The 20,981-nt window shown below is 46.3% G+C and overlaps 1 protein-coding gene across 3 annotated transcripts; it reads left to right on the top strand.

Moving 5' to 3' along the window:
• Nucleotides 1-1,289: 1,289 nt before the first annotated feature.
• Nucleotides 1,290-20,680, top strand: Tatdn2 (TatD DNase domain containing 2). Of its 3 annotated transcripts, XR_012911597.1 has the most exons (9): nt 1,399-1,562; nt 1,655-2,065; nt 8,643-9,326; nt 10,183-11,073; nt 16,642-16,769; nt 18,834-19,017; nt 19,196-19,293; nt 19,412-19,569; nt 20,347-20,679. XR_012911597.1 is itself a non-coding variant. In XM_075983159.1 (8 exons), exons 2-7 carry the CDS (start codon nt 1,661-1,663, stop codon nt 19,550-19,552), a joined length of 2,433 nt encoding a protein of 810 aa, XP_075839274.1. In that variant the 5' UTR covers nt 1,290-1,562; nt 1,655-1,660; the 3' UTR covers nt 19,553-19,569; nt 20,347-20,680. The 3 variants fall into 3 exon arrangements, 2 of the variants coding, with proteins under 2 accessions (XP_075839274.1, XP_075839273.1); XM_075983159.1 differs by lacking the exon at nt 19,196-19,293 and having other exon boundaries at nt 1,290-1,562; nt 20,347-20,680; XM_075983158.1 differs by lacking the exon at nt 19,196-19,293 and having other exon boundaries at nt 19,412-19,585; nt 20,347-20,485.
• The last annotated feature ends 301 nt before the right edge of the window (nt 20,681-20,981 follow it).

Below are 20,981 nucleotides of genomic sequence, written 5' to 3'. Positions count from 1 at the left end.
TGCAATCACTTAGGAGATAGATGTGCTTCTGGTTGTGACTATAAGGGTGTGTACAGAGACAGCTGATTGAGGAATTCTGAGAATGGGAGGCACCATTCCATGGGCTTGGGGTCCTGCCAGCTGAGTGCCTAGAGCCTCACGTTCCTGCCACCAAAGCTGCGAGTTGTCCTGGAATGTTGGACTGTACCTTAAGTAGTAAGACAAACTCCTCCTCCCTTGTCTTTTCTTTCTTTTTATGGAGGGTGGGGGAAGAGTTTTGAGACAGAGTTTCTCTGTTGCTTTGTAGCCTGTCCTGGAACTCGTAGACCTGAACTCAGAGAGATCTGCCTGCCTCTGCCTCCAAAATTCTGGGATTAAAGCTGTGTGCCACCACTGCCTGGCAGCACTACTTTTTATTTCTAGAGACGGCCTCACTCTGTAGCCTAGGTTGAACCTGAACTCCCAAACTGGCTTCCAACCCAAAGTAGTTCCCCAGCCTCAGCAACGCAAATGGAATTACAGATGTGAGCCACCACGACTGCTTCATGCTCTTCTCTACCCCTTGCTTAATTTTTTTTAAAATTTTAATTTATAGGCAGGATTCAGGTTGTCTAGGTTGGCCTTAAATTTGGAAATCCTGCCTCTTCTTGAGCAGCTGGGTTTACAGGTCTATCCAACAGGTCTGGTGTGTGTGTTTGTGTCTTGTCCCTTCTCTATGTGTTTGTGTCTGTGTGTCTTGTGCCTTCTAACCCCAACTCCGTCACTTTCTGGATGTGTCGCTTGGTTTCACCGAACCACAGTTTCCTGCTTTGCAAAGGATGACAAAGCCTGGTACGCAGGAATCCGGTGCCAAGGCGCTCATTCACTTCACTTCCCCCAGCTGTAGCTAGGCGTTGCTACGGGGCCACGTGAAAGGCTGCACCCCACGTCGCTCCCAACCAACCAGGAAGCTTCGTGAGGCGTAGGGCCACGCCCCAGGACGCCTGCCCAACGGGAGAGCTCCGTCTTGAGCAGAGTAACGCCCCTCTCCGTTGGAGCAATGGGCGCTGTCCCTGCAGCAGGCTCCGCCCCTGCCGCACGCCGTACGCTGCACGCCGGCCGTCGGGCAGGTTCAGCGGGGCTGACGCCAAGGCTGCGGAGTAGGCGGCGGGGCGGACGCCTTGGGTGAGGGCGCGGAGCGGCGCTGGGCCGGGTCTGCTGGGCGGGCAGAGGTGACTTCCGGCGCGTGGCTCCGGAGGCCAGAGACTCCCTCAGGCCCGGGGCGGGGCGGGGCGGTGGGAGCCGAGCGGCCACCCCGCCCGCGGCCCGCCCTTGGCGTCCGGGGCCTGCGGGCTCCAGAAGCCCGAAGGGCGGCTGTTTCGCACGCTCTGGGCTCTCCGCGAGGGGCTTCCGAAGGTTGACCGCCGCGCCGCGCCGGAAGCTCCCCGGCGTCCCGGGAGTGGCGCGGTGTTGAGATAGGAGCGCGCACAGACCACGGCAGCGCGTCGTGGGGCTCGGCGCTCGGCCCGTGGGCGCGTCTCGGAGCGCTGTGGCGTCCCTGAAACCTGCAGCACTGGGATGGGCAGACGACAGGAACGGGAAAGGTCAGTGGGGGCGGACCCTGCCGCTGCCCCGGCGGCTTCCCGCTGGTGGGAGGTGAGCAACCTCACCATCCTCGCCCCTCTGTCCCTGGCAGGTGCCCATGGCGTCGGAGCGGCGCAAGGTCAAGTACCACTGGGGCAGTACGTCGGAAGGGTGTCCCAGCAAGCGCAGCCGCCCCCGGGAGCCCGGCCATGTGGCCCCCTCCAGTCGGTCCGTTCGTAGCTGTGCGTCGCGTCCTCGAGGGGCCAGCAGTCCCCAGCGTCTGAAAGCCCGGCGGGGGAACGATGTGGCCCGCACGTCCCGGAGCTCAGCCCGCCGCCGCACCTCCTCTTCCTCTTCGTCGTCCTCTCTCTCCTCGGGCTCAGGTGCAGGCGGGGCCACCTCCCCTGGCTTCCTGATTGCGAGCTCTCGCAGGTTCCTTACGTCCAGGGGGTCCCCTCTGCACCCCACCCACTCCTCCCTAGACGAGATGGCTTCTCTCCGGAAGGAAGCGTGTAACGTTAAGGTACGTGGCGGGCGGTGACATCTCGCAGACGCAGACGATGAAGTCTCTTGCACGTGTCTTGAGAGGTGGAGGGGACAGATTTGGTGGGAGGAGCTTAAAAATTAGATCTTTCAGTTGGGGGGGGGGCTGGGTGTGTGTTTCAGGGAGCGGGTTGGGGGGAGTTGGGGGCGGGGCTCAGTGTAGAGGGAGTTTTCAAATTTGGTGGCATTTGGAACTACTGGGAAGCTTGACAGTGCTTGTTTGTGGCCTGCCATCCCAGAGAGAGCCATTAAAGAGGGCTTGAGGACTCTGCCAGCTTCTGGTGGTTGTAAACGAACAGCTGAACTGGAGAATCACCACAGTGGAAGGTGGAATGTTGCTCAGGAGAGAGGGTGTAGACTTTGGTCAGGATAAAGAATTTGCCCTTGGGTCTGGAGAGATGGCAAATACTGCTCTTGCAGAAGACCCAGGTTCTGAGCCCAGGTCAGGTGGCTCACATCATCATCATCATCTATGCATGCATGGGCAGCCCATTTATGGTGGTTCTCCAGTTGTTCCTAACCTGGGCAGTCCTGGATGGTTGTGTTATTGTCATACCCAAGGCTCCATGGTCTTCCTTTATGCTGTCTATCCAGCAGTTTTGGGCCTTCCTCTTCATCTTATCCCATGCACTCCTCCAAGCAGTGCTGTGTTCGGGTATCTGCCATCATTCATTCTCATAGCATGGCCTAAGTATCTCAAGCGCCATTGCTGTATCCTGTAGTTTACTTCCTTATGTAGATGGAGATGTTTCTTAATGTCATGGTTGTGCAGCCTATTTCTTCATGTGACGCCTAGAATCCTCCTGAGACACGCCATCTCAGACATATTCAGCGGCTGTTCTGAGGAGCATTTCATTGTCCAGGTTTTGGAATTGTAAAGAAGGCAGCTGCGGGGGGGGGGGGGGGGGGGCGGTGGTGGCGCATGCCTTTAATCCCAGCACTCGGGAGGCAGAGGCAGACGGATCTCTGTGAGTTCGAGACCAGCCTGGTCTACAAGAGCTAGTTCCAGGACAGGCTCCAAAACCACAGAGAAACCCTGTCTCGAAAAACCCAAAAACAAACAAACAAACAAACAAACAAACAAAAAAAGAAGGCAGCTCAAGCCCGGTGGTGGTGGCGCCCGCCTTTAATTCCAGCACTCAGGAGACAGAGGCAGGCAGATCTCTGTGAGTTTGAGACCAGCCTGGTCTACAAGAGCTAGTTCCAGGACAGGCTCCAAAGCTACAGAGAAACCCTGTCTCGAAAAACCAAAAAAAAAGGGCAGCTCAAGACAAGTGTCTCATATACTTGTAATTTTGTTATTGTCATTATGTCTCTTGCTGATCAAACCTTTCCTAGTGCCCTGAATGCAGCCCTCACTATCTGGATCTATCCACCTCTTGAGGCCTGAAATAGTTCCTGCCTTTGAACTGAGGTTTCCTCCCAGATAGACAAAGTTGTCTGTTTGCTTGAGGCTCTGATTCTTAATTACAATGTTAAAGTCCTTGTGGGCCTTCCCATGTGTTGTATTTCAGTGTTCTCGATATTTACTTTCATACCAAGGTTTTCACTGACTTCCACCACTCTGTTTACCATGTCCTGCAGCTCATTTGGACTTTAGGCAAGTAGCGCTGTATCATCAGCGAAATGCAAGTTATTGATTCGCACATCACCTAATGCACGCCTCCCTCCTCATCCTCCAGGCTGTTGTTATTATTAATTAGTTCCTTTTCCTTTCAGGTGATTCACAACCGCCTCTAATTCCAGCTCCCAGGAATTGCATTCCTCTGGCCTCCATGGGCATCTGCTTGTGCACATACTCCTTACATAAACTCAATTAAAAGTAAAATTTAAAAAGTGTCTTCATACTTAGAACAGTTATGAATCTCAGCTAAGGAACTGGACTCTTAGTGTGGCTTTTCACCAAAGTTGTGGAATCCCGCATGTTGACAGTCTCTTTGGTGGTTTTGTTACAAGGTTTCATTCTTTGAGACAGGGTCCCTCAATGTAGACCAAGCTGTCCTGGAACCCATAGATACCAGCTGGCTTGCTCTGTTTAAAGGCGTATGCCACTATGCCAGGCTTGGGTGGTTTTTTTCGTTTGCTAGTAGTTACCTTTGGAGGTTAACTCAAGTCTAGTTCTCAGTGGAAGCACACAAGTGGGGTTTGTAAGTTTTTGGAGCAGACTGAGGAGTGCTTCGAAGAGCAGATCCATTTCAGGCTTTGAGTAGATTTACTGAGGGCCTGTTTTGTGCCAGGCAGTGATTTAGGAGCATGGGAATTTTTTCTTTTGGAGACAGGGTTTCTCTGTGTAACAGTCTGTCCTGGAACTCATAGACCAGGCTGGCCTTGAACTCACAGAAATCCAGCTACTTCTGCCTTTGCCTCCAAGTGTTGGAATTAAAGGCATGTACCATCACTACCGGTTATGGGATTCTTATGTAACTGTAAAACAAAGATCTCTGCTCTTCTACTGATATTACATTGTAGGTTTTGGAGCTCTGGTAGTCTTAATAAGTAGACTGGCATTGTGCCTGTAGAGGAGTGTGTAGAGAAAGTCTCGTTTGTAGGGAGATGGTCTCCCCCTAGAGAAAGCAGTGAAGACAGTCTGTAAGGAAAAAGGAGTTTTAAAACCTTTCCTGATGGTTTCTTTTTGACATGGGATCATTTAGTCTATGTTGAACTCCATATATAGCCAAGGATGACTTTGAACTCCCAATCCTCTTGTGGCCCTTCCGTGTGTTGGAGATACATTTGACTTTCTTGGTGGTTTCATAAGTGCAGCTGAATCTTGGCTGTTTAACTCAGTAAGCTCTTTGATTTTTTTGTTTTATTAAAATTTAATTGTTGTTATTCATGTACATTGGTATTTTGCCTGTTTGTATGTATGTGTGAGGGTTTTGGATCCCCTGGAACTGGAGTACAGACAGTTGTGAGCTACCTTGTAGGTGCTAGGAATTGAACCCAGGTTCTTTGGACGAGCAGTTTGTGTTTAACTGCCTAACCCTCTCCCAAGCCCAGGTATTTGTTTTCTAATCACATGCTCTAACATGTTGAGTTTCATCTCCAGGCCATGCCATGTTTTCTCAACGCAAACCTTATAGCCTGAGCTCTAGGGGGCAAGTGGAATTTTACTTTTTTAGTTCACAAATAAAGGTGAATTGAAAAGTTGTCTTTGGCAGAACCATACTGAGTATGGCTCAGTGCAAGTCAGGTAAATATGAGCCTTTTCTCATACAACTTATTTTGTTACTATTTGTCCATCCACATGGGCCTTGGATTGTATCAGTGTTAGATGATTGTGGTCAGCATCACTGACAGAGAGAACCCCAGTGTCAGGGACAAGAATTTTCAGTCTTAGGCTGTGTTGCTGATTGCCAGTTAATTGAGGGTATGGCCTCTAATCTGCTTGAGTCTAATTCTAGTCTGATTCTGTCTTTGAAGAAGGCCACTGGGGTCTCCTTTGATAGTTACAGTCAGTGCTTTGAGTATTATGCCAAGCATTTTTTTGGGCCATGTGGCCAGTTTCTAAGTCACTGTGTGGTGAGAAGGCTGGGGAAATAGTCCCAAGACCTCAGGAAGTGTAGGCTTCTTGCTTAGCAGATGTGTGTGACCTTGTTTATCTTGAGTCTGAGGTGTTGTGAATGGCACAGCTGAGGAGCATTGATGAAAACATTTTCCCAGGGCCATCTCAATCTGTTGCTTAATCTGTCCTCACCAGTTCTGCCTACTTTGACTTCCACAGGTATGCACTTGGCTTTGTGTGCCCCACACTTTCAGCTCAGAGCTCTCAGCATCAGGACACAAAATGTTCAAGAGTGAAGATATTTGAACGTTTTATTTTACTTATTCCCTGCTGAAATTGGTTTAGGACCCCGGTATGCTAGTCATGTCCTCTGCCACTGAGATATATCCCCAGTTTGTGGTAGTGGACAGTCCTGATGTCCACCTTACGTTGTTCTTTTGTTGTTTCTCAAGTCTGAAGTTGAGGCTTAGTTTTGTTTTGTTTCCATCTTTTTTGTTTTGTTTTTTTGAGACAAAGTTTCTCTTAGTTCTCCCTGTCCTGGAACTTTCTCTGTAGACCAGGCTGGTGCCTTGGCCTTGAACTCACAGTACTAGGATTAAAGGCGTGCGCCACTACCACCCATTTTTTTGTTTTTTGTTTTTTTTTTGTTTTTTGTTTTTTGTTTTTTGTTTTGAGAGGGTCTGTTAGCTGAGTTTGGCTTTGAACTCATGATCCTCCTATCTATACTTACTGAGTACTGGAATTAGAGAGGTGTGCCTGGCATCTTTTTCTTTTTTCAGAGTTGTTCCTTTTTAAAAATAACAAAATAATGTTTATTGGGCTTTGAAGAGATGGCTGAGTAATGGTTAAGAGCACTGACTGCTCTTCCAGAGGACAAAGGTTCAATCCCCACCACCTACATGGCAGCTAACATCTGTTCCAGGGGATCTAATTCCCTCTTCTGTCCTCCATGAAAGTGGTGTGCAGACAGACATGCAGGCAAAACACCATGCACATTAAGTAAATCTTAAAAAGCCATTAAAATGTTAATTTTAATTAGTGTGTATGGGGGTGTTCATGTGGTGATCAGAGGATAACTTTTAGAAGTTGGTTCTCTCCCTACCAAGTGAGTCCTCTGCAATAGAACTCAAGTTGTCAGGCTTGGCAGCTCAGAATCCAGCTTGCTGGTTCCATGCTAGGTTAGCTAGCCAACAAACTAGGAATTCATTTGTCTCCACCCTCCTTTTAACATGAGACCATCTCTCCTGCCCCAGGAAGTTTATTTTAATATGTATTAGGTTTTTTTTTCTTTTTCTTTTTTTCTTTACTTTGTCAGGGATGGAACACGGGACTTCATACAAGTGCTCTTCCACTAAGCTAACCCCTCGGTCCCCTTAGAGTCTCAGAACTATAGAGAAATGCTCTTTGGGGAGGGGGTTCAAGATAGGGTTTCTTGTGTAATAGCCTTGCTGTCCTGGAACTCACTCTGTAGATCAGGCTAGCCTTAAACTCACAGAGAACTGCCTGTTTCTGCCTCTGCTTGGATTAAACACGTGCACCACCACCCAGCTGAAAAATACTCGTTACTGCCCAGCTTGCTGCCCTTTGCAGTGCGCTTAATGAACCCGTTTTTAGTTTTAGTTTTATTTGTGTGTGTGTGTCCATGCCACAGTATTTGAATGGGGGTCAGAAGACAACTTTTGGTAGTGGTTCTCCTACCCTGTGGATTGTGGGGATTCAACTCAGGTTGTAAGACTTGGCAGCAAGTGTTTCTGAATGTTGAGTTATCTTCTGACTCAGTAAACTTGTTCTCCATCCTCCAAAAAAAAAAAATCATTTAGCAAAATAGCAGTAGTGGCTTCCACATTAGGACCTAGGACTTTCATAGCCACTGACTTTTGACCAGTTTTACAGTACTGGATGTGAATTATCTTCATTTGGTCTGGTTTTAACTCCAATCAGAAATCAGTTAGCTATTCTTTTTATAGTAATGCCTCTGTTAATCTAGTAGGCATGTCTTGTTTGACAGATCAAGAGTGTGCAGCATTCAGGGTCTACAGCATACTAAGACCATTGATGATTCTCTCCCCAGCATAAGTATCCCCTTTTGGTATGAAAACTTCCTAGCTGGGAGAAGACCTCTAGCTTCATTCTATGTGTCATGCAACCTTAGAGCATGTGATGATTACACAACATGGACTTTCTTTTTCTGAGCTTTTTTAAATTGCAGTTGTTTTATGTGTATGTGTGTGTATGGCACGTGAGGAAGTCAAAGGACAACTTAGAGGAATTGGAATAGTCTAGCTTATCCCCTGTGGACTCTTCTTGGTTTTTCGAGACAGGGTTTCTCTGTGACTTTGAGGCCTGTCTTGGAACTAGCTCTTGTAGACCAGACTGGCCTTGAACTCAAAGAGATCCTCCTGTCTCTGCCTCCTGAGTGCTGGGATTAAAAGTGTGCACCATCACCGCCGGCTTCCTGTGGACTCTTGCGAGTGGATACAAAAGAAGAGAATGGGGCTGAGGTATTACCTATGTTTCAGGAGGCGGGGAATGACTTGGTGCATCCTTATGTCATCTTTGGGAGGGTATCCTCCTAACAGCAGGGTTACAGTTTGGGGAAAGAATTAGTGGAATTTTTGAAGAAAGATTAGGCCATAGGGGCAGAATTTACTTAGAACTGGGGGACTTGGGTACCTTGGGCCAGCCCTCTCCCTTGTTAGGTTTCCTGGATTTTTGTAGTGGACTTGGCTGCTTCCAGTGGGAAAACATTGAACTGTTGTCTCTCATGAAGTGTGTCATTGCTTCCCGTGTGTCATTGTAGTGCCACTCTGGTGTTAAGTTTCCTGTCCACTGTAGGAAAAAGATGCCATGTGTACTTTAGAAGTGAATTTTAAATAAATGACTAAAGTATTACTATATTAACTTTCCACAGAGGAATAGGGAGAAATTACTGTCTGGGCGAATCTTCTTTCCCTTGGGCTGATGGAGCCATTAGCGACTTGTCATTGGCAGATGCTACAGATATGAAATTTCTCTTAGGATAAACCTCTGAAAGTTTCTTTTTAAATTCCAGGATGATTCTAAAGATAGTTCTTGTCGCTCTGTGAACTCTGAATTTGCAACCGAAGCTGAGGGTCAGAGTGATGCTATGGAGGAACCCAACAAGTTCCAGAAAAGGAAGAAGGACAGGCTTCTAGATCAGGGCTCAACAGTGATCTATCTGAAGGCCATCCAGGGCATCCTGGGGAAGTCAATGCCCAAGAGGAAGGGAGAGGCTGCCACTGCTCGGGGGAAGGCAAGCTTGGGAGAATATCAAAGCCGGGAAGGACCAACCAGGAATGTGGAAGGACCAACCAGGAATGTGGAAGGACCAGCCAGGAGCAGAGAAGGACCTTTGGCCAGGAGTGGGGAAGGACCCGCCAGGAGCAATGAAGGACCCGCCAGGAGCAATGAAGGACCGGCCAGGAGTGTGGAAGGACCAGTCAAGAGCCGGGAAGAACTGGTTAAGAAGGTTGAAAGACCGGCAGGAAAGGTTACAGTCACAGTACGTCAGAAGGAAGAGTCACCTACAAAGGTCATGGTGGAGAAGGAAGAGCCTGTGCAAGACAGGAGTAGCTTCTCTAACAGAAGAGTGATTATAGACTCTGTGAAGAAAACTAGTGAGGAGCTGCTTGGTGACCACAGGACAGTCATTGACGAACCCTCTCCAGCCCTAGAATTTTTTGATAACTCTGATTCTCATGCAGATACTCAAAAGGTAAATGAGCATACACCAGATATCTGGGTTTTGAATTCTCTTGATTATGTATATCTGGCATTTAGTCTTTCTAGTTTGATCCTAAGTGATACAGATACTATCTTGGTGTCATTCACCTCCTGACCTGTGCCCACCACCATGCTGAGAATCAAACTCAGGACCCTAGGCATACTAGGCAAGAATTTTACCTCTAACCGTAACTCCTAGTTCACAGAGGACAGTAGTTAAAATCAGTGCCTCTCTTCCATCACTCCTTTCATCACACTTTGATTGGCTTTTAAAAAATATGTAAAAATTCTATTAAATGTGGTAGGGTGTAGGTTTGTTTGCATTGAAAAAGACCAGCATGATAGTAGCTTAAACAAAACAGAATTTTGATTTAATAAGGATGGGACCTTGGTGCCTTCTTTCTTGATGGGCTGATCTGCTAAATATAGTATCCATTTTATAGCCTGAAGTGGGGATGCTGATAGAATTGAGTTTGTTACACAGACATTGGCCAGTGGAAAACTTGAGAACTTGGTTCAAAAACTGTACATGTTGAATCTTTTCACTCCTATTTAGAAGCATCTGGGAACCCAGTGAACATCTTAGCTTCAAGAGAGTCTGAGAAATTCTGCCTTGAGCCCCCAGTATTCAAACATCAGGTTCCATACTGATGTTTTTATCTGAGTGTAATTGCATTGCAAAAGCCTTCCTTCTAAACCACATAGTTAAGTTTACATCTGGTGTAACCTCAGAGTGGGATTAAGGTCAGTGTGAATTCTGGAAGGGAGAGACCATTCTGGAAACACAACACTGGATGAGAGAGGGGTTTCCCATAGATGGTCTAACTTGTTGCTTTTCTTCTCTGCAGCACACAGACAGAGAGGTGGTGATTGAGCATCCCTCTTCAGGGAGTGACTGGTCAGATGTGGATGAGGTGGCCACTGTGAGGTTCTCCCAAGAGGAACCTGTCTTGCTGAAAAACTCAGCAGTTCCAGAATCTTCTTCCTTCCCCACTGACTATGTTATGTACCCTCCTCATCTGTATAGTAGCCCGTGGTGTGACTATGCCAGCTACTGGACTAGCAGCCATAAAATTCCTGGTTATCCATTGGTGGGATCCAGCAGCCATGACTCAGTACAGGCTGGGAAGAGCAGCCAGGACCACCTGAGTGTTCATTCCTCCAAGTCCACAGTGAGCACCCAGAGCATCTCCAAAGACCTGGACCTTGCCCAGGAAGGCAGGTCCCAGAATTCCCATTCATTTCAGTTCTCCAGAAGCACAGAGCGGGAGAAGGAGGAGGTGAAGGGGAAAAGGACATTCCGAGAGGAGACACCACCTCGCCACACCAGAGAACATACATCCAGCTCCGTGCCAAGGAGCCACAGGGAGATGAGCCTGGAAGAGGGCTTCATTGATACCCACTGTCACCTGGACATGCTTTACTCCAAGTTGTCTTTCAAGGGGACCTTTTCCAAGTTCAGAAAGATTTATAGCAGCTCCTTCCCTAAGGAGTTTCAAGGCTGCATCTCTGACTTCTGTGATCCAAGGACACTGACTGATGGCCTATGGGAGGAACTCCTGAAAGAAGATCTGGTTTGGGGGGCCTTTGGCTGTCACCCTCATTTTGCACGCTACTATAATGAGAATCAAGAAAGAAAGCTTTTGCATGCCTTACGGCACCCCAAGGCTGTGGCATTTGGAGAGATGGGCCTGGACTACTCTCACAAGTGCACCACACCAGTTCCTGAGCAGCACCAGGTACTGCCTCTCTAGCCTTCTTTCCCTCAGACATTTCCTTTAGTGAGTGGTTGAACCTCCCAGTAAGGGCCGTTCTGCATTTAGAACTCCTTGAATGCCATTCTTCAACTGGTTTTCAAACACTCCCCCTCCCCCCCCCCGACAAAGTTTCTTTGTATAGCTCTGGCTGTCTTTGCTCTGTGGATCAGGCTGATCCATAACTCAGAGATCTGCTTGCCTGTTCCCAAGTGCTAGGATTAAAGGTGTGCGTCACCACTGCTTGGCCTGGCTTTTCTTTTTAAACGTGAGATTTTGCCACTATGTCAAACGCTCTAGCCTCTCCAGTACTGGATTATAAACCTTGCCACCAGGCCCAGTTTACCAGCCGCTACTGGAACTCTTGATCTCTTGCCTCCACTTGCCGAGTGATAGTGATTAAAGGCATGTGCTACCACATCTGACTTTTTTTGTTATTTTTTTTGGAGACAGGGTTTCTCTGTGTAGCCATGGCTGTCCTGTAACTCATATATATTGGATTTTTGAGACAGAGTTTCTCTGTGTAGCTTTGGTGCTTGTCCTGGAACTAAGTCTTGTAGATCAGGCTGACCTCAAACTCACAGAGATCCTCCTGCTTCTGATTCCCAAGACATGTGCCACCACTGCCTTGTTTGTAACTCATTTTTATAGATCAGGCTGGCCTTGAACTCAACAGAGATCGACCTGCCTCTGCTTTTGGAGTGCTAGGATGAAGAAAGGCATGTGCCACCACGTATGGCTACATCTGACTTTAGCACTTTTATAAAAATGGAGATGAGGCATTTTGAGACTTTTTAAAATTACATTTATCTTCATATGTGTGTGTTCTTGTGCATGTACATTGTATTCATTAGTAGAGGTCAGAGGAGTTGGTTTTCTCCTTCCCTGTGAAGGTCCTGGGGATTGAACTCAGCTGTCAGGTTTGGTGGCAAGTTCCTTTATTCACAGGTCTGTCTTTGTAGCCTTCATTGAAACAGCTGTTTTTAAATATCCATTTAAATTTTAGTGATATGTACATATCCATATGTGGGTCTATGTACATGAGCGCAGTGCCTGTGAGAGCCCGGAGAGGGTGTTAAAGTCTCTAGTGAGCTGCTTGACATGGTGTCTGGGCAATGAGCTCAGGCCTTCAGGAAGAATAGGACACACACCTAACTGCTGCGCCATCTATCCAGCTGCGTGTTTTTGAAACTACTACGAATACTATTACTACTTCCATTTGCTTTTTCCAATCAGGGTTTCTCTGTGTAGCCCTGGCTGTCCTGGAACTCGCTCTATAGAACAGGCTGGCCTTGGACTAAGAAATCCACTTGCCTCTGCTTCCCAAGTGCTGGGAGTAAGTTGTGTGCCATCACCTTGTAGCACTTTAGAAACTTCTTACGGCTAATGTCAATGGTAAGACATTTGCTTCCTATTTGAAAGCAGCCCACTTTTTATTTATTTTTGTTTGAGATGAGGTCTAATATAGCCCAGGCTGGCCTTGAACTAGCTTGCTAGCTGAGGATGACCCTTTGCTCTTGATTTTGTGTTTATCTCTCCAGTATTGAGATTATTTAAGCCATACTGGCTTGTTTCGGTTTTATAAGATGAAGTATGCCTGTTACAGAATATTTTTAAAGGTACAAAAATATACAAAGAAGGTATTTCTCACTCATTCTGAAATAATGACTTAATTATCAAAAGTTTTTTTTTTTCTTCAGTATATTTTAACTTGGCATTTAGGCAGGGCAAGAGCCTTTATAGCCTTTCAGTGAACATCTCTGATGGAGAACAGGAGTCAGTGGCCCTCCCACTCATCTTTTCCTGGTTTCCAGGTGGTATTTGTGGTGGAGCATGTGTGCTGAGCTCCTAAAGCAGCTAGGAAGCCTGTGAGGTCTTAGGCTGTGTGACCTACAGGCTACAGGCCTTGGGGCTAATGTATTGGGGTCCTGACTGCAGAATTTGGCTTGTTGGATTTCCTCTGGCTTGAGGTAGTAACGTGTTAGCCATGTGAGATATATGTGTGTGTGTGTATATATATATATATACATGTGTATATACATATATACACATGGAGGAAATAGAGTCTTAGAGTAGTGAGACATAATGCTTTCCACTTGGTCCCTGTCTTACTGAGGGTTTCTACTGATGTGATTACACAGTAGCCAAAAAGAAGCCAAGAGTAGAGGCCACGGAAGAATGCTGCAGACTGGCTGCTCATCCTCCTTTCTTACACACCCTAGGACTGCCAGCCTAGGGGTAGTGTTACCCACAGTGATCTGGGCCTCCTCAAGTCAACCATCAGTCAAGGAAGTAGCCCACAGGCCAGTATGACGGTGGCATTTTCTCAAAGTTTACTCCTTCCGAATGACTCTAATTTGTGTCAAATTGACAAAACTAAAGCAAGACAGTCCCTGTGGCACAAGTTAGGTGTGCCAGGGGAAGAGGAGCAGTTAAGGGAGTTCCTCCTTGCGGTGTCACACAGTTGTACAGCTGATGTTTACGTGCTAAAAGGACTTTGTTAGATTATGAGGGGCTCCTATCACAGCTACAGACCCAGAGTCACTGTGCTCAAGCTAAACTTGGCTAATGTTCTTCTAGCTGTCACCTGCTTTGAGATGAGAGTCAGGACGTAGATTGCTGACTGAGAAGGACAGAACACACACCTGCATGTGAAGCACTTTCCACCTTAGAGGTTTCTGTCTAGACAGAGGGTGCTAAGCTGGAGAGGGGAAGTGGCTGCTGTGTTTTTTTTTTTCATAAATCTTGAATTAGACACCTGGTAAAGTGAATAGTGACCAGCAAGCAACCTGTTTGCCCTGGCTGAAAGTCTTACTTTGAGGAAGAAGAACCCAGGGAAGGATTGTGTCTGGCTGTACGGGGAGGCTCATACCTGACAGAGTTCAAGTACTTGAGCATTTAGCACGGGCCATGCTTGGGTTCTGGGTTTGATTCACAGTACACACAAGAGGAGGGGAGTCCTAGGGAGGGGGAATGAAACTAGGTTTTGTTACTTGTTACTTTTATGCTTCTGAAGGATTGAGAAAGTGTTTGTGGAGGGGGATGAGTTGAGTAGTTCTCATTAAATCTTGCCTTGGGGGCTGGAGAGATGGCTCAGAGGTTAAGAGCATTGCCTGCTCTTCCAAAGGTCCTGAGTTCAATTCCCGGCAACCACATGGTGGCTCACAACCATCTGTAATGAGGTCTGGTGCCCTCTTCTGGCCTGCAGACATACACACAGACAGAATATTGTATACATAATAAATAAATAAATATTAAAAAAAAATCTTGCCTTGTTTTTGTCTGTGTGGTCACAGATTTAACTACTTCCGAGATTAGGCCCTCGGTATTTCCTGAGCACATTGCACAGATCAGTCATTAAGAGGATCGTAATCGGCTGGGCAGTGGTGGTGTGCTCCTTTAATCCCAGCACTCTGGAGGCAGAGGCAGGTGAACCTGTGAGTTTGAGGCCAGCCTGGTCTACAAGAGCTAGTTCCAGGACAGCTAGGACTATTACATAGAGAAACCCTGACTCGAAAAACAAACAAAAACGAAGCAAAACAAAACAAACAACAAAAACAAAAAAAGAGGACTAATCTTTTGAATGAAAAGCCAAGAAGAATGGAGTCTCTCTCCCCACCGACCTCGTTGAACCCTGGGTATCTGTGCTTTTATTTGTGTTTGCCTGGAATTAAATTTTTTTTTTTTTTTGATTTTTCGAGACAGGGTTTCTCTGTAGCTTTTTGGTTCCTGTCCTGGAACTAGCTCTTGTAGACCAGGCTGGCCTCCAACTCACAGAGATCCGCCTGCCTCTGCCTCCCGAGGCGTGCGCCACCACCGCCTGGCTCTGGAATTAATTATTGAGTTAATGAGGATGTAAGATAAGAAAGCCTTGGCTCTCCCCAGGAGAGCTGGGTTAAGTTCACAATTCCTGGAATGACGTGTCAACCGAGGACCAGAGCATAGGTAGTCAGGGGAGAATGCTTGGGTAAATAACACAGGTGTACATCTTTTGTTGTTGTTCTGTTCAGCCCTGCATGCTAAGGAATTTTTTTTTCTCTTAACTGGTTTTGTTTTTATAATTTGGATGTGTGTGTCAAGCTATTGTATATTTAATGTTAGGCCTCTTGGTAAGTTGCAAGGGACAGCTGGTGGCTTGTCTTAAAATTACCTGTCAAAGATTCAAGAAGAAAATACGTGTTGCGTGTAGGTAGGCGGTCCCATTCTCCTTGTGCATGAGATAGAATTTAGGGCCTGGGGCAGATGTGCTGCAACAATTGTAAAATTGTGCCTTGCAACAATTTTTTTAAAAAAAATTTTTTTTGAAAATTTATTATGTACATAGTATCTGTCTGTATATATGTTTACAGGCCAGAAGAAGGCACCAGATCTCATTATAGATGGTTGTGAGCCACAGTGTGGTTGCTGGGATCTCTGAAAGAACAGTCAGTGTTCTTAACCTCTGAGCCATCTCTCCAGCCCCTGCAACAATTTTAAGAAAAGAAAATAGAAGGGTCAGGAGATAGCTGAGTGGGTAAGAAGATTCTCCGTGCAAGCATAAGGGCCTGAGTTCAGATTCCAGCACCTATATTAAAATCATTTATTTGTGTCTGGTCATTATCCTGAGCCAGTGAGATGGCTCAGTGGGTAGAGACGCATGTCTTTAAATAAAGCCTGATGACCTGAGTTTTATCTTCTGATCCCACTTGGTGGAAGGAGAGAATCAACTCCTGAGAGTTGTCTTCTGACCTCCCTTCACCCCAAATAAATAATAAAGGTGTAATAATTTTTAAAAAAGTTAAAAGCTACATCAGATTTAATATTAGCATGTGCAGTCATTCAAAATATGATCCTCTTAGTGATTGATCTGTGCAGTGTATTCAGGAAATATCTTGGGCCTAATCCTTGGAAGTTAAGTAGTTAACTTTTTTACTTAGGAAAAAAATGTTATTTCTAAATGAATATTGTTACTGATGCTGAAGATGCAAACATGAGCTGTTTTGCACAGCTAAAAAACTGCTTATGGAAGTGTTATGTGTCAGGTGAGGTAACTTATAGTTCTGGTGCTATTCTAAACCTAGCCATGGTAGAGGAGAGATTTAACTCTACTTTGTTTGCTTATATTGTTAACTGTGGATTTTACCAGTTCTACAGAATGAAGTGTATCCATAGCTATTCACTTAGAAGGACATTCAGGAATTGTGACCCCTAAGAGGTGGAGGTGTGTGTGTACAACTCTTACATAGGGAAAGGTCTAGAACTAGGTTGGTTACCTCTTGAAAGTAGAGGTACGGTATTGAGCTGAAGCAAATTGGAATTATACAGTCTAAATCTTGGCCTCTGCTTGCCTGTTGGATGTTCATTGCCAGCTGCTTAGGAAAGTGAACTGTGGGGGTTTCTTTTCTGGGTTACTGCCTTCTGGGCTGGTCATAGTGCCTCCCAGGGAACCAGTGAGGATTGCAAGTACCAGTAGGTGGTAACTTTGTTTACAATTCTATTGTGTAGTTTAGAAACAAAGAATTAGAGACAGTAGAAGGGCCACTAATCAGCTGCTACCACTTTGCTTTCTCTCAGGTATTTGAGAGGCAGTTGAAGTTGGCTGTGTCAATGAAGAAGCCCTTGGTCATCCACTGCCGTGAAGCTGATGAGGATCTTTTGGACATCATGAAAAAATTTGTGCCCTCTGACTACAAGATCCATAGGTTAGGAGCTGTAGCGTCAGTGGGCACATGGGCACTCCTGCACTAACCAAGATGAAACTCAAGGAAAGCAATCATGCTATTTGGGTGGTTTTTGAGGCCTTTTGTGATCTGGACCCTGTTGCATTTAAAAGTAGTTTAAATTTTGTTTTTCAGATTTTTATACATGAATACTTTATTTATATCACTTCTACCTCTTCTCCCATATTACATTTAAGAAAAATGTGGGAGTTTGGAGAACAGAGTCTTGAAAGCCTAGGGTTAGCCTGGAACTCATGGATATCCCTTGCTTCAACATCTAGGTGTGCCACCACACCTGACTTCCTGGGTGTTTTTAAGTTCTTTTAAAATTAGTTAAACATTAAGTAGAATCACATGAAACTTCTGGTACTTGACCAGTCTGTGCTTATACAGCCATGACTTTTTAACAGTTTAAATTAGTACCCTTTAATCACAAATGGGTTAGAAGGGCTTCTTGGTCTTAGATGTGGGAGAAGCTGCTTTAGGGTACAGTAGCTCAGCATACAGAGACCCTTTCAAGGTTTCTAAAAAGGTACTTCATATATTTTTTTTCTCTTACTTGAACTTAAAACTCTTTTTTTGTTTGTTTTGTGATTGGGTCTCACTTTAGCCCAGGTCAGACTTTAGATATATAGCAGAGGATTACCTTGAATTCCTAATCCTCCTGCCTCTGTCCCTCCTCTGTTGGGATTATAGGTATCCACCACTATACTTGACTGAAAACTCCATTTATCCAAGGTAGCATTAAAGGTTCGGGTTGTGTTTTACCTCAGTGGCAACCAGAGTCTTAGTCTAGGAAACTCCCTTGCATTCCTACATTGCTTATAACAGGCATGGCTCCCCTCTGGGGTATGCCATGGAGGAGCCATGCTCAGCAAAGGCCACTGTGGCGTCAGTATGTAGAGTGCAGGACAGAGGTGGATATAGGGGAACCCAGGTAGGGGCCTTTAGTCCAACTAAAGATGGTCCGGAGTTGACACCTGCGTGAGCTGCTTTGCTGGGCTTAAGGGATGAATAGAATTCAGGGAGCCTGGAAGCGAATCTAAGTTTTGCCAGATGGTAGGAGGGAGTAGGCTTTCAGCCCTAGGTGCTAAGGTAGTGGCTGAGGTGCAGTGGGAAATGGTTGGATTTTCAGGGCTTTTAAAATGGCTGTTTAAAGAGACAGCTGGACCAAATCTAAGACACTTTGATGGGGAGTTATGGCAGGAAGCTCAGAGTTCCAGATGAGTTGACAGTATTTGTTGTCCAAGAACATGAACTGATGTTACACTTAGGAAGAAAATTCTTAATTTTAGCTTAATTTTAGAAAAGCAGAGGCAGATGAATCTCTGTGAGTTCAAGGCCAACCTGGTCTACAAAGTGAGTTCCAGGACAGCCAGGGCTATGTAGAGAAACCCCTGTCTCAAGAAATCGGAAAAAAACAAAACAAAACATAAAACCAACTTTTTTTCACCTGTGACTCATTCCCCATGATTTTTTTTTTGTTGTTGTTGTTTTTTGTTTTGTTTTGATTTGGTTTTTCGAGACAGGGTTTCTCTGTAGCATTGGAGCCTGTCCCAGAACTAGCTCTTGTAGACCAGGCTGGCCTCGAACTCACAGAGATCCACCTACCTCTGCCTCCCGAGTGCTGGGATTAAAGGAGTGCACCCTCACCACCCAGCTTCCCAAGATTTTCATTTGGCCATTTTCTTTTAGTCCATCTGACAGCACAGGCATGATTTTTCCATGCTGAAGTTGTAACCTCGGTGGGTCTGGTCTTTATTTCTTCTGTCTCCTCTCCCATACTCTCCAGGCTGTGCTATGACTCTAGTGTCAGGTGGCTGCCCAGATTGTGGGTGGAGATGGGACTGGTGCTGCTCAGTATCCGAACCTCATGCCTGCGTGGTCCTGCTTTGTTTGTACTGGTTCCTTTCTCAGCTTGCTCTGACATCTGCTTGGGTGCAAGCTTTACTTTTCTAGGATCCACTAATGGCTTCTGCAGGCCTGGAGGCAGCTAGGGATGCTGCTGAGGCCTGGGAGCAAGCCCTGAACCATACTCTCCCACAGGCACTGCTTCACTGGCAGCTACTCAGTCATTGAGCCTTTGTTGAAGTACTTCCCTAACATGTCGGTGGGCTTCACAGCAGTACTGACCTACTCCTCCGCCTGGGAGGCCCGGGATGCCCTTAGACAGATCCCATTGGAGAGGATCATTGTGGAAACAGACGCACCCTACTTCCTCCCTCGCCAGGTAGGACTGTCTTCAGACCGACTTGAGGCACTGAGGCGAGAGTTGGGAGGCTGGCTGGGCCCACGTCCCAGTGACCTCCTGGTTGCACCCTGTGTGGTATAGGTATCTCCCTGTTGTTACTCTGTAGAACCAAAAGTCCTGGGGGCTGAGAAGCTGAAGGGTAACCACTCTCTTCCAGGCAGTGCAAAGCCCTACCCTGTAGAGGGTAGTCCATGGAAGCGTGGGACCCCGCTCACCCAGAGCCCCCCATGACTAGGACTCTCCCTGCACCTGCAGGTAAAGGGGTCTCTACAGGGCAGCCCCAAAGAGGTCCTTGCTGGGGATGGAATGGGGGACACTATGTGACAGATGTTCAGAAGGCACAGCAATGATGTGAATGCTTGCTGTCTTCCAGGTGCCGAGAAGTCTTTGCCAATACGCCCATCCAGGCCTGGCCTTGCACACAGTTCGAGAGATTGCCAGGGTCAAAGAGGAGTCACTTTCCCGTACTCTGATGGTTCTCCGAGAGAACACCAGTCGCCTCTACAGTCTTTGAGCAGGGAGCGTGAGCAGGCATCTTCTGGCAAAGGTCATAAGAATAAGAGACACATGTTTCTTAGCAGTCAGCCATGGGAGTCTTTGACTTTTTTTTTTTTTTTTTGGCTGCTCTGGTGTAAACCACTAACTGGTATGTCCAGCCTGTAACCTGCAGCCAAGAAAAGTTATGAATGAATACAGTTTTGTTTTTTTAAGATTTGTTTTTATGTGCCTTTGGTGTTTTGCCTGCATGTATATCTGTGTGAGAATGCCAGATCCCCTGGAACTGGAGTTAGAGACAGTTGTGGGTTGTCATGTGAGCATTGGGAATTGAACCTGGGTCCTCTGGAAGGGCAGTCAGTGCTCTTAACTGTTGAGCCAGCCCAAATGAATACAGTTGAATGAAAGTCCATAAACTTACTTAAACTTTGAGATTTATGTATTTTGTAACTAGATTGCCTGCTTCTTACAGATGTGAACTTCTAGATGACTATGTTACATTACAATGTTATAGTTGGATACACCTAGCAGAAAAACAAATCAAAGTCCAGTAAGATGGCTCAGTGGGTAAAGATACTGTGCAAGCCTGGTGAACTGAGTTTGATCCCTAGAATGTGCATAAAGGTGGAAAGGGAACCGTTTCCATGGAGTTGTCTTCTAACCTTGATGCCTGCTGTAGCATGCATGCCCCCCCAGTCATGCAGATTCATAATAATAATAATTTTTTTAAAAGGATGTAAGTTTAGGGATAGTATTAAGCCTTGTTTGTTGAGCTTGAACTTGGAACCTTCTTTTCTTTTTCAAACCCTCTAGGATGACCAGTGGCCTGATAGTTTAGGATGGGCGCTCCATCTGCCTGTGTCCGAGGTGAAGGATGTGTTGGAGAGCCTGTCAAAACTCAGCAAATCAGGATGGAATATTACTTTTGGAACCTCATCACAAGGCTTCACCTGATGGTTGGTGGGTGGGTACTGTGAAATGGATTTGGGGAAAGGGGTAGTTTTGCCTGCTGGCCACATGACCCCAGGGTTATCAGTGAGCAAAAACATTTGTGGCACAAGAGTCCAGTGAGTTGGCCAGTCTGGATATCTGCCCAATAACCTGGGTTTCCCAGCAATCTGAATAAAGTCACTTTTTGTCTTAGCACATGTGGGTGTGTAATCTGGTCCCTGCTTCTCTGTCGTGAAAGGAACTTCCTCAGGGAGGTCTTCTGGGCATTCTCTCCAGCCTTGATTCAGGTGCAACCTTCCATGACTCTTCCATGGTTGCCACTGGTTCTGTGTCTCCAAGGTGCTGGTCTTTATGATCCCACTGCTGTGTGGTGATGCGCCTTATGAGGACTAAAGAAAGAAGTCTTCCTGGGATAGATGAACCCCAGAGGATGTAAGAGGTCTTCCTTCAGCAGGTAGCTGAGCATCTGGGCCCCTTTTTTTGTATCTTTTTTCATA

The sequence above is a fragment of the Microtus pennsylvanicus genome, chromosome 8 (assembly GCF_037038515.1).
Source record: "Microtus pennsylvanicus isolate mMicPen1 chromosome 8, mMicPen1.hap1, whole genome shotgun sequence".
NCBI lineage: Eukaryota > Metazoa > Chordata > Mammalia > Rodentia > Cricetidae > Microtus > Microtus pennsylvanicus.
Note: the sequence above shows the minus strand (reverse complement) of the source record. Positions and strands in the feature narration are given on the sequence as shown.

Coding starts and splice junctions, on each gene's coding strand:
- Tatdn2 (XM_075983159.1), top strand. CDS start 1,661: ATGGCGTCGGAGCGGCGCAAGGTCAAGTACCACTGGGGCAGTACGTCG. Junction 11,074..16,641: donor CAGTTCCTGAGCAGCACCAG/GTACTGCCTCTC, acceptor GCTTTCTCTCAG/GTATTTGAGAGGCAGTTGAA. Junction 16,770..18,833: donor TCTGACTACAAGATCCATAG/GTTAGGAGCTGT, acceptor ACTCTCCCACAG/GCACTGCTTCACTGGCAGCT.